This window comes from Enhydra lutris, unplaced genomic scaffold (assembly GCF_002288905.1).
Source record: "Enhydra lutris kenyoni isolate GAN:26980312 unplaced genomic scaffold, ASM228890v2 scaffoldscaffold26, whole genome shotgun sequence".
Classification (NCBI taxonomy): Eukaryota; Metazoa; Chordata; class Mammalia; order Carnivora; family Mustelidae; genus Enhydra; species Enhydra lutris.
Genome location: NW_019154110.1, coordinates 26,271,130 through 26,287,509, shown reverse-complemented (window position 1 = coordinate 26,287,509; position 16,380 = coordinate 26,271,130). Strand labels below are relative to the sequence as shown.

Sequence of the window (16,380 nt, the reverse complement as noted above, 5' to 3'; positions counted from 1 at the left end):
TAAAAAAATAAAGAGTGTTTTCACTATTTGGGGTACCTTGAAATCTCATGTAAATTTTAGGATGAGGTTTTCTATTTCTTAGAAAGACATCATTGGGATTTTGATAGGGATCACATTGAATCTCTTTGATAGGGATTTCTTTGGGCAATACTGCCATCTTAAACATACTAAATCTCCCACAAACACAGGAGGTTTTCCCATTTACTTGTATCTTCTTTAATTTCTTTTGGTAAAGTTTTGCAGTTTTCAGTGTACAAGTCTTTTGCCTCCTTGGTTGCTTTTATTCCCAAGTATTTTATTCTTTTGGATGTTATTATAAACTTCCTTCTTAATCTTACTCCCAGTGAGAGTAAAACTTGGATTTTAGACCCATGTTAGGCTTCTGACCTATAGAACTTCAGCATAATAATTTGGGTTGGTTTAAGCCACTACATTTGTGGTGATTTGTGAAAGTAGCAATAGGAAACTAATACAGCTCACATCTATTGGATATCAGCTATGGGTTAAGCAAAACACTAGGAACTTATCTGAATCTTTATAAAATTCTTCAAATTAAATCCATTTTAACAAATGAGGAAACTGAAGCTTGGAAACTTGCTCAAAATCACAGTTTGTTATTAGCAGTTATGAGATTTGAATCAGGTTCAATTAATAGATGCACATGACACTACCACAAAGTATGGAGAGTGATTAAAAAATCAGGACAGGGGGCGCCTGGGTGGCTCAGTGGGTTAAGCCTCTGCCTTCAGCTCAGGTCATGATCTCAGGGTCCTGGGATTAAGCCCCACATCGGGCTCTCTGCTTGACAGGGAGCCTGCTTCCCTCTCTCTCTCTGTCTCTGCCTGCCTCTCTGTCTACTTATGATCTCTCTCTGTCAAATAAATAAATAAAATCTTAAAAAAAAATCAGGACAGAATGAATATATCCAGGTCAATGACATTCTTCATAGTTTTTCCTTACACACAAATTTCAGCTTAATCTTGTCAGGTATCTAAGAATTGGCTTTCAAATCAATTATGAGCCACAAGCACATGGAGGTATTTTTTAAAATTATCTAACTTGATCGTCCATCTTATTCATAAAGTTTCTTGTTGAATGGCTTCCTCCCAAAAATCAAATCCATCCTTAAAAGACAAAGATTTGGTGTTAACAAACTGGTGATTAAAAAGATACAGACATTTCCAAAACACAAAACTCCAAACATGCTTTGAACAGAGGCCATCACTAGAACAAAGGAGATTCTGGCCAGGAGCAAAGTTTTTTGGATCTGTAAATTCTGTCATTTTTTTTTTTCAAAACAGAAACCTCAATCCCTGTAGCTGAACTGTAATTTTGTAAGTAAATGTATCCTACATCCCCTTAAATACTTCCATGTGGCTTTTAAATTGTTTCCTGGTACTCTGGTCATCATACATGATGACAGTTTTTCTCCACCTTGGTGGTACTCTGGAATCACCTGGGAACTTAAAAAAAAAATGGCAAAGCCTGAGTTTGCCCTTAGAGAATCTGATTTAATTGATCTGGGATGTAGGCTGGCCGCTGTGAGTTTTCTTATTTTTATTTTTTATTTTATTTTTTAAATTTAAATTCAATGAGCCAACATATAAGTACACCATTAGTTTCAGATGTAGTGGTCAATAATTTATCAGTTGCATATAACTCCCAGTGCTCATCACATCATGTGACCTCCTTAATGCTCATCATCCAGTTAACCCTATCCCCGCACCCACCTCCCCTCCAGCAGCCCTGTTTGCTTCCTGGAGTTAAGAGTTTCTCAAACTCAACACATGCAAAACAGATAATCATGTCAAAAAATGGGCAGAAGACATGAACAGACACTTCTCCAATAAAGACATACAAATGGCTATCAGAGACATGAAAAAATGTTCATCATCACTAGCCATCAGGGAGATTCAAATTAAAACCACATTGAGATACCACCTTACACCAGTTAGAATGGCCAAAATTAGCAAGACAGGAAACAATATGTGTTGGAGAGGATGTGGAGAAAGGGGAACCCTCTTACACTGTTGGGAATGCAAGTTGGTGCAGCCACTTTGGAGAACAGTGTGGAGATTCCTCAAGAAATTAAAAATAGAGCTTCCCTATGACCCTGCAATTGCACTACTGGGTATTTACCCCAAAGATACAGATGTAGTGAAAAGAAGGGCCATCTGTACCCCAATGTTTATAGCAGCAATGGCCACGGTCACCAAACTGTGGAAAGAACCAAGATGCCCTTCAACAGACGAATGGATAAGGAAGATGTGGTCCATATACACTATGGAGTATTATGCCTCCATCAGAAAGGATGAATACCCAACTTTTGTAGCAACATGGACAGGACTGGAAGAGATTATGCTGAGTGAAGTAAGTCAAGCAGAGAGAGAGTCAATTATCATATGGTTTCACTTATTTGTGGAGCATAACAAATAACATGGAGGACATAGGGAGATGGAGAGGAGAAGGGAAATGAAGGAAATTGGAAGGGGAGATGAGCCATGAGAGACTATGGACTCTGAAAAACAATCTGAGGGTTTTGAAGGGGCGGGGGGTGGGAGGTTGGGGGAGCCAGGTGGTGGGTATTATGGAGGGCACGTATGGTATGGAGCACTGGGTGTGGTGCTTAAACAATGAATTCTGTTACGCTGAAAAGAAATTAATTTAAAAAAATTAAAAAAAGAAATAAAAAAAAAGAGTTTCTTATGGTTTGTCTCCCTCTCTGCTCTCTTCCCATTCAGTTTTCCCTCTCTTCCCTTATAATTCTCTGCACTGTTTCTTATATTCCACATATGAGTGAAACCATATGATAATTGTCTTTCTCCAATTGATTTATTTCACTCAGCATAATACCCTCCAGTTCCATCCATGTTGATGTAAATGGTAAGTATTCATCCTTTCTGATAGCTGAGTAGTATTCTGTTGTATATATGAACCAAATCTTCTTTGTCCACTGTTGAAGGACATCTTGGCTGCTTCCGCAGTTTGGCTATTGTGGACATTGCTGCTATGAACACTGGGGTGCAGTGGGAGTTTAAAAATCTCTACTGGCTCTACTCTACTCTAATGAGCCAGTTGTGACCCACTTGCCAGAAGTAGGGTTCTAGTTCTCACTTACCTTCTCATCAGTTCTGTGTCCTTGGACAAGACATGTAACTTCTCTGAGCCTCAGTTTCCCCAGAGTGGAGGTAACAATATCTTCTCTGCCTGCATTATACATTTGCCAAGAGGATTGTGGAAGACTGTGTTTATGGAAAAACTTTGCAAACCAGATATTTTTATTAGGATTATAATTTTGATTATTGATGACTTAACATATAGATAAGCTTCTTAAAAATAGAAAAGCATGGTCATTTTTGTTGTTGTTGTTTCATGCCCAACAGTAGAATTTGTATACCATCCTGTTGTCTTTTACATCATTGTTTCTTTCTTTAAGTCCCTACCTAGCGCTGGAGTATATATTCTATATAATATTATTTGATACTTTTTGGCTCCACCCCCATCTTCTGATAGGACCCCAGGCCCATCTCATTGCATGTCCAGTGCTCTTTTGTGATCTCTTTAGTTGGCTCTTGGCTGTCCTGGTCTGAACTCTTAGCCCACTGGGAATATCATTCTCAGATACTTGACCCATCCCCAAGCTTATGTCCTGAAAATTTTGGTTGATTCTTTTCCTGAAAATTCTTATTTGTTATGGGTATAGCTAGGGCTTTTTTTTTTTTTTTTTTTGCATCTGTATATTTGTGGTCAGAGTCATTGTTTGAGTGCTTTGAGGCCTGAGGCTGCTGTCAGGATCTCTAGGAAGAGCAGGACTGTCCAGGAACGTACAGCATTTCTCTCTGTAAAAGCCCATCTTATTACTTCCAGGAGGCACGCCTCTCATCACAAGCTTGTGGGATTTGTCACTTTTTAATCTCCAGTTTACTGAGGAGCAAAGCAACATGCAGGAAGCCTAGGTGTGTCTTCCTGTTCGTGCTCAGAGCTGGCATTGGAATTCATGAGCTACCTCTGTTTTCTTCCAGTTCTCATGTTTTGTCACATCCTGGCCTACACCAGTGTCCTATCTTTCTACTTCACAGTGAGGTGCGATGGGCCCAGCAGACTTGAGTCTACTTACTTGTGTCCTTTTAGACTTTACTTTCTTCTCAGATTCTTGATCTCTGATACATGGTGACAATAATGGCATTGAAACATCCAGAGTTTGGTGTGAAGATGGAATTTTATATGTGAAGGGTCCTAGTAGACTACCTGATGAGGAAGTGACATATTGCTATTCATTTCTTTCCTGCCTCACCATCTGAGCCTCAGTTTTCTTCTCCATAAATTCAGGTCTTTCTAGCTCTAGAGTTATTTGATTCTTAGGAAATAGATCCTACTTCTGAGGTGAGTTTTATTGGGCTAAAAATTCAGGGTGAGGCAAGTAGGCTTTCTCTGGCATTCTAAATCACCTTAGGTCATGCCGTTGTGCATTTTGATTTTTAAAATTTTTTTAATTTTAATTTTAATTTTAAGATTATTTATTTATTTATTTGGCAGACAGAGATCATAATTAGGCAGAAAGGCAGGCAGAGAGAGAGGAGGAAGCAGGCTCCCTGCGGAGCAGAAAGCCTGATGCAGGGTTCCATCCCAGGACCCTGGGATCATGACCTGAGCCGAAGGCAGAGGCTTTAACCCACTGAGCCACCCAGGAGCCCCCATTCTGATTTTTTTAGATGCTAAGAAAAGGCAATCTAATTTTCAATCTGGACATAGCAACCAATCATGCAAAAGGACAGCCTTTTGCCTGTGAAGAAAAGGAAATAAGAATAATTTGGTTTTGGTTCAAGAGGGTACCATAGAGTGCAGCTGGGTGAGAGAGGCCTTTGGGCAGAGAGAACTTTGGAAGACTGATGAGCTTCGGGGGTGGGGTAGGAACAGGGCCCTGGTAGGAATCAGAAACAAAAACTATAAAGAGAGGGGCAAGGGGAAGAAAGGAATCTAAGATTTCTTTCCCCTCACAAAATCAGAGAAACTTCTGTGCCAAATGTTTGCACTGTGTTTAGGTAATCAGGGTCAGAAAGTAGACAATGAATTGTTCAAATCCCAGCTCTGCCACTTATTGGCTGTGTCTTGGGAAAATCCTGAGCCTTTCCCAATCTCTTAATTTATCTGTAAAATGGGAATAATTTTATGGGCCAATCTTACAGGCTTGTTGGGAGGGTCAAATGAGAAATGTACTACAGCATTTAGTGCCTTGTTTGGCATAGAATAAATATTCATGAAGTGGTAAGTAACATGGTCAGCCTCACCAAAACCACTACCATCATTATTATGGATGTTAGCACAGAAACACACTGGGGGAGTCCTCAGTAGATTCAGTGGACTCCATTTCAAGGCCAGTACAAGAAAGGGGGCTTTCATGGCATTACAACCCTGTATAGAGAACATGTCCTCCTCAAGAACCACCCCAAATAAGATAACCGAATCCACAAGATCATTAACTTTTCAGGGAATGTAGGGATAATGGGCCCTCTGTTAACTTCCTACTCTGGCCACCAAGTTAATGTTAAAATTTTCATTTTTGTTGACTAATTCATGAATATAGTTCTGTGCCCTAGTGTTTGCAAGGTAAGTGAGTGAAGTTTTATCACCATTGGGCTGGCATGGGCTGTGTGCCCAGGTGTCTGCTTAACAGAATTGGATTTTCAGAAAATTCTACATCTGAGCCATCTGGGCCAACAGTAAGGAGGAAGATTATGGAAATGATCATCACTCCCACCCCCATCCATATTCACACACAATATTACACACACACACACACACACACACACACACACACACACACATACATATAAGATTTTAATTACTTATTAGGAAGAGAAGGGGGGGGCAATGACAGGGGGAACAATAGGTAGAGGGAGAAGCAGGCTCCCCAGTGAGCAGGGAGCCTGATGTAGGACTTGATCCCAGGACCCTAGGATAGTGACTCAAGCCGAAGGCAGACACTTAACCAACTGAACGACCCAGGCGTCCCCACACACAATATATTACTTATCTTTTCCAACAAAACTATGAGGTGGGGAGCATATTACTACTTAAACTTAAGAAATGAAGAGAATGAGTCAAAAAGGGGAACTCACTTCTCTGAATTCATATGATCAGTAAGAATGTGAACTCAGGTAGGTTAGCTTCAAATGTGTGCTTTTCTGTTACCTTCATACTTCCTTTGAAATCTGGACACAATGTTCATAAATTGCTTATATGATGCTGCACAAATAATTTTTGGGGGACTTCTGTCTGAGCCCAAGATTTTGTTTCTGTGTAGAAGGAAGGACAGAAAAAATGACAAGGAATAGAAGGTGAGATGAGGAAGGCTACTTCATTAAGATCCTTTACTGGGCAATAGGGAGACTCCCAAGAGTTTGGAGGTGTCCAAGGATCTCTGATCCCAGAGGTAATATAGAGGTGCATGCTCATCAGAGATGGTGCCCACTTCTTAGGGATGACAGAGTGAAGGTGCATTCTCATGGGTTGTGACTTGTCCTGGGAACATCTCAGGTGGGTAGAGTTACACCCCTAGGGATATACAATGCTCTCAGAAAGAGGATTAGCACTAGGGATAAGGTGAGAGAAATTTCCAGAGACTTTGAGATAAGGTCACCATAGACACAAAGATAACTCTGAGCTCCTCATTCTGGTTTTCCATTCTGTTGAGCCTGAAGTATTATGCTTTATGTTTATGCTTCAACATTGCCACTTGAACTCTCTGTGGACTATTCCAGGCATAATTTTATTTCTAGATATTTCTTCTCTTTCTCATCTTTAGGGAGATTGTTGTTTCAGTACAGATTGGTAAACTTCTTCTCTAAAGGGCCAGATCATAAATATTTTAGGCTTTGCAAGCCGTATGGTTTCTGTTACACTATTCAACTCCGCCATTGTAGGCCAAAAGTGGCCACAGATAATACCTAATGAACGTAGGTGTGTGCTATGTTCATTTATTTAGAAAAGAAAGGGAGCAGGCTGAACTTGGATTGTGGGCCCTAGTTTGCTGATCTATGCTTCAGTGTTATTCTACCCATTTTAGCCAGTTTCACTTCTCAGCCATGAACAATCCATTATTTTCAATCTCCATGTATTGATAAATTCCTTAAGCCCCAGTTAATACTCTCATGAGTGGCTAATACAGGACAAGTTTCTGCTACGAAGTCAAGTTGAACCGAACACTGAGGAATGGGTAGGCCTGGAAAAAAAGGGTCACCTGGAAGACTGTTCTCTCCAGACTCTTTCCAGGGAACTAGTGGCGGAACCTCATGGGTGAGGAGTCCCAAACAACTCCACCCCATGTCCCTGGATCTCCTCCCCTCTGAGTAATGGGGAGACCATTTGGGTTTGTGATGATTCTGTCTCCTTTGAAGCCATCTGATGAAACTCTGATTTCACCAACCACTAGCACCCAGGAGGAACCTGGTGTGACACAAGCCGAATGGAATAATTTTATGGGTTGAGGGGACTCTTTGGAGGCATCTAACTAGCATATTTTGGAGAAAAAATTAGCTGAAGCATTAGGAAGGGAAACTATGTTGTATGCCAACCCCCACCCACCAATAAGGGTATAAAAGGACCATGGGGGAAGGAGAGACTCAAACCTCACCACATCCACCTGTGTTAGCTTACCTGCTCTCCATCACCTCTCCCTGCACCATGCCTTACAACTGTTGCCTGCCCAACATGAGCTGCCGCTCCACCTGCTGCTCCCGGCCCTGCGTGCCCCCCAGCTGCCACACCTGCACCCTACCCGGGGCCTGCAACATCCCCGCCAATGTGGGCAACTGCGGCTGGTTCTGCGAGGGCTCCTTCAATGGCAGCGAGAAGGAGACCATGCAGTTCCTGAACGACCGGCTGGCCAGCTACCTGGAGAAGGTGCGCCAGCTGGAGCGGGAGAACGCGGAGCTGGAGAGCCGCATCCGGGAGTGGTGCCAGCAGCAGGTGCCCTTCGTGTGTCCCAGCTACCAGTCCTACTTCCGGACCATTGAGGAGCTCCAGCAGAAGGTGAGGGGGTCTTCTGTGGGGGTGCAACAGCAGCTGACTGTCCTTGAACAATAAGACCTTCTCAAATTCAAGCGGTCCTCACAGTAGAATCTTGCTTTCAGATTCTGTGTGCCAAGTCTGAGAACGCCAGGCTGGTGGTGCAGATTGACAATGCCAAGTTGGCCTCTGATGACTTCAGAACCAAGTATGTTGAGAATTTCAGGCTATGTGACCTCTAAGACCCCTATGTCTCTCTCATGGTCCTGTGAGACTAACATTTCCTGGAAGGGAAGAGGCAGCCATTTCATCCTTTTCATTTCTCTTCTCAAGCCTGGGTTTGTATAAAACCATTTTCTAACAGAAATCCATACGCTGCATGCTCTTCAGTTTATAATGGTCTTTCTGGAAGATTTTCTCAAACTCCCAAATTTGGACGACATGAAATATTCTTGGAGAATGGATTGGTTCTTGGGGGATAGTGGTATATTAACCAACAAAATTGAGAGAAGAATTAGAGACTCCATTTAATGAATCCCTGTGGGCACCTTCTAGTGTTAGGGTGAGTCAGGAAGGGTCCTCTCCAGTCTCTCTGTGCAGAGCTTGAGGGAAACATGGGAGAAAAGAGGCAGAAAACTGTATTAGCTCAAAGAGATTGAGACCAGCCCATCTACAAGACACACAGTGGGATGGTATTCTTTCCTACCTCATCCTCCCTTTGATCTGCGTGTGCAGGTACCACACGGAGCTGGGCTTGAGGCAGCTTGTGGAGTCGGACATCAACGGCCTGCGTAGGATCCTGGATGAACTGACCCTGTGCAAGTCTGACCTGGAGGCCCAGGTGGAGTCCCTGAGGGAGGAGCTGCTGAGCCTCAAGAGTACCCATGAAGAGGTAAGAGGAAAAGGAAAAAAAAAGGAGGCTTCAGAGCTATGCCTTTAGCATTGGCAACCAAGAGGCAACTGACATCAGGTTTCTTGGGTTGGGACCCTTCTCTGAAGAGGTCAAGGTCAGCCAGTGAGTGAATCATGGTGCTATACCCATAGCATGGAGTGAGGTGGGTTGCTTATTCTCAAGCAGCTGGATGAGGGTTGGGCAGTGTTGGAGATGCTGAGGAAGGGCAGCCATTTATTGAGCCCTGCTCTCTCCTTGTCACTGTTAGTTTCTGAATTAGTTAGAGAGATGGAGGAAAAAGAGAAATAAGACATGCCCCTCTCTTCAACAAGCTCCCAGTCTAGTCTGGCGAGATGGCCATTAAAGACAACGATATGAGGCAGGGAGAGGACAAGCAGCATATTCAAGGAGTAATCCAGTCTACCTGGAAAGAGATAAGGAACGCTTCTTAGAGGCATGTCATGGGAAAGAGGAGGAATTCACACTGGGATGTTTCAGTCTGGGGGAAGAGGCTGAGCAAAGACACAGAGGTGCTAAAGCATATATATTGAGTTAGGCCCATGGACTGATATGGCTGGGCAGATAGGGATGTGAGGTGAAATGAGGTAGGACCTGCATACACCAGGGGGTTTGGATTTAATATTATTGGAAATGTGAGATTCTTTAAGGTTTTTGGGAAAGAAATTGATGTGATCCCTACTTGGGTTTATTCCTACATCATATTTGCGTCAGTCTTGGGGAATGATCAGGATATTCCTTTCAGTGCATTTTTGTTGTGCATACTTTCCTACAGTAGGAAGGTAGACAGTAGATCCATTTATGTGGCTCATTCATTCTTCTTCTTCCATCAGGAAGTCAACACCCTGCGCTGCCAGATTGGAGATCGCCTCAACGTGGAGGTGGATGCAGCCCCCACTGTGGACCTGAACCGTGTGCTTAACGAGACCAGGAGTCAGTATGAGGCCCTGGTGGAGACCAACCGCAGGGATGTGGAGGAATGGTTCACCACCCAGGTGGGCATCTCAGCACTTGGCCGCTCAGAACGCTTGGCCCCTTGGGGCTCTTGAGGCAGGGTCTGACCCTGTCTTCTCCCCTGTGCTGTTTCAGACCGAGGAGCTGAACAAGCAGGTGGTGTCCAGCTCTGAGCAGCTGCAGTCCTGCCAGGCGGAGATCATTGAGCTGAGACGCACGGTCAATGCCCTGGAGATCGAGCTGCAGGCCCAGCACAACCTGGTGGGTGTTGTTCAGGGTACTGTCCACACTCTCCTGACCTCGTGAAACCTGGGGCTTCTCTGGAGCCCCATGGAGAAGCTCCCTGAGGAGTGGCTCTGTGACCTGCCTTATCTTCCCCACACAGAGGGACTCCCTGGAGAACACGCTGACAGAGACCGAGGCCCGCTACAGCTCCCAGCTGTCCCAGGTGCAGTGCATGATCACCAACGTGGAGTCCCAGCTGGCTGAGATCAGGTGTGACCTGGAGCGGCAGAACCAGGAGTACCAGGTGCTATTGGACGTCAAGGCCCGGCTGGAGTGCGAGATCAATACGTACCGGGGCCTGTTGGAGAGTGAGGACTGCAAGTGAGTAGGAGGCAAAGGAGGCATGTAGTCCCATGTGGTGGGACTACAAGACATTGTGGGCATACACATGTGGGCCACATTTTCAACTCACAGAACATGCATTTATAGAGAATTCACTATGTGACAGTTTCGTAGAAATTGAAGGTCAAAGGTGAAGGGCATACATCCCCTGCCTCAGGGAGCTAATAATGGAGAAGTGGGGGTGGAGAGATTGTTACAACAATAACTGTTGGGTAAGGCATATTGTGTTCGTTCCATGAAAGCTCAAGAGCACAAGAACAATTTTCTGCCTCAGCACAAAGCCTTCTCGGATGGGGATAAAGATTTGATAACAATCAAATTTGATTCCAACTATCTCCAACCACTGAGAATTCATGAGTTGTTTCATTAAGCACCTAGGGCTCTTTCCACAATCATCCCCAATCCATTTTAAACCTCTGTCCTCCCAGGCTCCCCTGCAACCCATGTGCCACCACCAACGCTTGCGGCAATTCCTGTGGGTCCTGTGGCAACTGTCAAACGCGTTGCTCTTAATTTAAGAACTTGCATCCTTTTTGAAGACGACAATGAAGCCATTCAGATCAAGTACAGGAAAGGTCCTTAGGTTTTGCCTTCGTTGGAGCTCAGCTGCCAGTTAGAAGCCTACCCACACCAGATGTGATATTTCTAGACATAGAAATGCTTTCCAGATTCAACAAGCAAAGTCACACATCATTAACTTCCAATATCTGGAAAATCCCTTCCTATTGAAGATCGAGTATCTTTGTTTCTGAAGATGACCAGCTCCCTGTAATCTGAGCTCCAGGTATTACTTTTAGGGCATTTCCTGTATGTATTGTGTTTCCTGCTTTTCTTGCTTCTTTGGTATTCTCTGGAATGCAAGGAAGCTACTTCATTTACTTCCCAATAAACTTTATTTCTCTGGCATAGTAAATGTGTTTCTCATTCATATTTATGTACTGTAAAGAACTTGTGTTGCTGTTTCATAAAAATACCTCTTTGTCAGGAAGAAATGGGTTAAAAGACTGACCCCAACCATTATATTCCAATGGTAAATACTGATGGGGAAGGGGATCTATCCTCCTGGGAGGCTACCACCAAGGAGAGACCATGCAGAAACCCTGACCTCCAGCACTCATGACCATCTTGCCTTGGCTGCAGGGTCCTAGGTAATACTGAGAGTCTTCCCCAAACCTCATGCTCTCCCATTGTCACCTTCATCACTCAGGGGTCAATTCTCTGCTCCCCTTCCTCCTAAAGTACTTAAAGACCAGCTTCTGTAGAAACTGCTCAAAGAGAAGCAGTCCAACTTCTCTCCTTTCAGCTTGTCAGCTGTACCTGCATCACCAATATGGATACCTGTCTTTCCCTCAAAATGTACCTTCAGTGATTTCCATAAACCCACACACTCTGGGCCCTCTTGTTATATCTCCTACTACTTGTTCTCCAGCCCCGGATTAGCCTGACTTCTCCTTTCTGTTGCAACTGGAGGAAATGCCTAGATCCTCTGCTGTGTTTCTTTTTCTCCTTCCCTGTTCGGTGAGAACTAGCATCTCTACACTGATGACTCCCAAAGCTCTCTAGCTCAAGTCCTGGGTCTTGCCCATAGGACAGTTTAGCTTGGTGTTATGTTGCCATTTCACATTTAATTAGATTCCAACTTATCTTTGCCAGACTGGTTCCTTTTGTTACCCACTTGTTATACCCAACACTTTGTAATCCAAAGACCCTTTAAATGTAGGCAAGTGTATCTCCTTACCTGCCTCGTTTTACGTTTACTCATTCCTCTAGGTCTTTATAAATAGGTCTATAATGTTCTCCTGTAAGTTCTGTATTACTTTATTTCCTATAATTTTAAGAAAGACCAGTGTTCATAGTCTCCCCCTACAGATATTAATCCTACCCCCACTTGACTCATATCTGAATTATTAAAGCTCTCAATTCTTTTGGCCACCATCTCAATTCTTCATTTAATTTGGCATTCTCTAACCCACACAACTGCAATCAACCACCTTCTTTGTGTTTCACTAGGGAGTAGAGCACTGAGAAAACACGGATAAGTGAGACCTAGTCCTAGCCCACAGTATGTTCATAGTCTAGAGTGGAAAAGACAAAGATATAACTGTGCTACAGACAGACATCAATGTGGCTCAAGAAAGGTGTAAATGAAGAATGATGAATTTCTGCTGTGTGAGAGAAAGACTATATTTTCAGGGACCGATTATGCTTCGAAGTGTAAGAGATTAGTAAAAAAGAGGCTCCAAGAAGAGATAGAGCTCAATCAGGGCTATGAAAACTCAATAATTCTGTCCATAAAAATATTGTCTGCCTGTCCTACAAGAAACTGTATCTTCACCCAATTAAAGCCTAGTGTTAACCATAGAATACTGTAAGAGGAATAAAGGAACAGTAACACTAATAAGTATTCATGAGAAGGTTATTAAAACTTTAAATACTTCCCTTGTTCTGACTTCAATCAATGAGTACTATATGATATTAGCATAATTCTGAAATAAAGTTTGATGGGCTCTGTTTGGACAGATGAGTGAGTGCAGGTATGACAAGAGGGAAAGTTTTTATGAACATGAGCTTTGCCTAGTGAGGAGGCGGGGAAGCAGGAAGTAAATCTAGAGCTCGACAGAACAATTTCTAGCTGGAGCAAACCATAAATACGGGGGTGGAAAATGAAACTGCACAGTAGTCACAGATGACCATATCTGGGGGTGCTTTTCATTGTTATCTGTGAGATTTGTTTGTAAGGAAGTTTAGCATATGTTCTGTCAAGCAGCTATGTATAGGCTGGGTCATGATGGGTCCCAGAAAGTGGGCTTGGGTGGGAGAAAAGGAAGAACAGTTGGAAGGCTGATGAGAGACAATAGGGCTGAGATGGGAGGAGAGTGGAAGGCTGAGGGAGGGGGTGGATTTTAGAGGCATAGTCCAGGAGGTGGAAGCTGATTAGAGATAGAACAATGGAAAGAGAAGGAAGGAAACTAGTACTGATTAAATATCTACTTTGGGTCAACATGAGGGATGTTTTTGAGCCTGAGAAAATGAAACACCAGTGGGGCTCCAGTGAAGATTGCTAGAAGAGAATGACTGGATTTGGGAGAGATGTCAGAAATGATCAGTTAGAGCTGAGGAGTTGTTAAGACTGTCAAAGGGATGATGTTAGACTAGAGATAACCTTGAGAAGCACTGGGAGAAAGGATAGAGTGCCCTCAGTCTCTCCAAAGTCTCTGACATGAGGTTCCTTCTTGGTTTGGCCCAGTCCCCAAAGACAGAGGTGACATCTGGTTATAAACCATTGGAGTGGGAAGCAGCTGAAGCAACACAGAAGTCAAAAGAAGTCGGGGTTTTGATGAGGGGATGGTCAATGACATCTTTCTCATGAATCCTCATTAGTGTTACTGTTCCTTATTTATTCCACTTACAGTATTCTATGATTTATACTAGGCTTTAATTAGGTGAACATACTATCTCTCTTGAAGGGTCAGGAATATTGAGGATTCAGACAAGTCAGTGTACATAGCAATAGGGAGATCGCTGGTGACCACAGAGAGAGCAGGGTCTATGGGATGTAGGGGGAAGAAGGCATATTTCAGTGGCTCTTTCACATCTGTTTCAAATCACCATCTTGATAGTAAATTTAATGCAAATGTTCAACACAACTTATTCATACTAAATATGAAGCTTACTTTGCTTTATCCTCTGTGTAACTCTTAGAATGTTTTGGTATCTGTTCTTCCCTTTGATCTGTAGAGCAGTCACATAAACAGGTTTTTATCCCTTCTCTGAGTGGTTCCCAGATCTAGCTTTCCCAGAAGACTAGGACTATTAAGTTATATTGTCTTGGATTGTTTCGTGTTCTTCTTGACTCCTCTATTCTAGACTGGGTAGAGTTAAAGACATACTGATGAACTTTGCATTTTTCTGATTTGGCTTGGTCCCTGAAGACCTCCAAACTCTATTCCCATTGGGAGTTGAAGCCTGAGCATAAGAAACAATGGCAGCTCTAGAGAGGATTTGAGTAATGAGCACTGAGTCCTATTATGGGGTGCTGTACCTCTCTTTGCTCAGTCCATATTATTACTGGCTCATTCTCCATGTCCTCTCCATGTCCTCCCCTGCTTGTCCTTCATTGGAAATGTTGTTTGAACATCTTCCCAAAGCCAAACCTGTTGGTTTATTTCCTGGATCACCACCATAATTTCTCTCCTCAACGTGGTAAGTCTGGGTGATTGATAAATTGGCAACAGACACCTTTATGGAACAGCCTACGGAAGCCCTGTATCTTGTTCTCATAAGCAGCTCTAAATGGGGCTGGCTCAACAGGGTGGGCTGATGTTGGTATCAAAGAGTGTTTCTGCTTTTCTAATTCTCCAATGGTCAACCCTCCAACTCTTTAAAGCAAATGTCAGTATCTTGGCTTGTGTATGTCCAGTGATACCACTCCTGTCCTCTCCTTGCTATTCATCTACATTAAGATAGAGTAAATCTGTAAGGGACCCAATATGTTACTTTGCATTTCCTAAAGAATGTAGTTTACATTTCTCATAATGAGAATTTTAAGTGCCAGATACTGGCATCAGAGAAGATGGTTTTGGGAAGGAGTGGGGAGGCTTCCTAATACCTTTGAAGTTCTGCCTTGGGGAGAATGGTCTTAGCAGATCTGCCCTGATTCCACTCTGTGGTTAAGTGCCACTGATGAGTTTGCATGTGATCTCTCCTACAGAAATATCCTTGGCTTCCATAATAGATAGTATCTTTAAACCTCAACTGCAATTTTCTCACATCTGGTGACCAGAAGCCTTAACATGGCGTCTGCCACAATTATATGGGCAGGTTTAAACCTTTTTGTTTGTTAGGATTTGATTTGCTCATCAGGTTTATTGAAGGGTCATTGACCAGAGACGATGGCATTCCTTATGTAAAGGTAAAGATGCACATCACGCAGTAAGTGGAATAAATGAAAAGCAACTGCTTTCCAGAATTCCTGGGAAATGACTTGAAACTTGGCTCTTTTCTCAATAAACCCCAAACCTCTCAGCTATTATAACTTAATGATCATGCAGCCAAGCGGCAATAATGGTTATTTCTACTCAAGAGGTGGGAGTGGTCCTGTTTTCTAAACTCTGCTCTTTACTTTTGAAGATACAGAGACACTTACCTCTGGCTCATTTTGCTCCGAGGTTCAAACTGCTGTAATGGTTTAGGGATCCCTAGGGACATTTTTGGCAATTTACACAGCAATCCTTTCCTATTCTTTAAAAAAATTGCCATTGTCTAGATTTTTCTCTTTTGAAGCCTGGGGCATAGAAGAAGGAAGGAAACAGAATAGCTAATGAATCCTGCTATTTCCTTTATGTTATTTGATCTGATCCAACAGGGCTTTAATCAATTTGGTACTGATTTTAAACAAGCACATCCATCTCGTATCTCTCTAAAGGTAGAGATTCAGGCAGGAGGGCAGAGAGTTGTGGATTGTGAATGTGGTTAAGGACTGCATTGTCCTCAAAGCATTATGCTCTGGTAGACCACACATTTACTTCAAATCTGCTGTCCTTCATGGAAGCATATTCAAAACTCCACGTTGGAAATGACTTTCAGAGTCACCCAAGAAAATGTACATTATTGTTTTACAGTCACAATGTGCTTCTGACCCATTAAAGATGCTACTAAGTTTGGTTGTTTGTTCCACTCACTAGGGTTGCTTCCAAATGATATCTGGCTGGTTTCAAAAATAAGAACACCCTCAGAAGATGAAGATTTGTCTTCAATGAGGATAACCAAAAGAAAGTGTCCCTGACTGTGAGGTCAACTTTGTAGAAGTGATGATCTGAGTGGTAGCTCTACAGAAGGAATTAGTACATAGCTTTCAAAAGGAGCTGTTTTAAGGAGTATCT

The 16,380-nt window shown here is 42.9% G+C and overlaps 1 protein-coding gene across 1 annotated transcript; it reads left to right on the top strand.

The window, feature by feature from the left end:
• The first annotated feature begins 7,576 nt into the window (after positions 1-7,576).
• LOC111151282 (keratin, type I cuticular Ha4-like) lies at positions 7,577-11,011 on the top strand. The gene is made up of 7 exons (XM_022509171.1): positions 7,577-8,031; positions 8,133-8,215; positions 8,743-8,899; positions 9,751-9,912; positions 10,007-10,132; positions 10,257-10,477; positions 10,927-11,011. Exons 1-7 carry the CDS (start codon positions 7,606-7,608, stop codon positions 11,009-11,011), a joined length of 1,260 nt encoding a protein of 419 aa, XP_022364879.1. The 5' UTR covers positions 7,577-7,605.
• Positions 11,012-16,380: the final 5,369 nt, after the last annotated feature.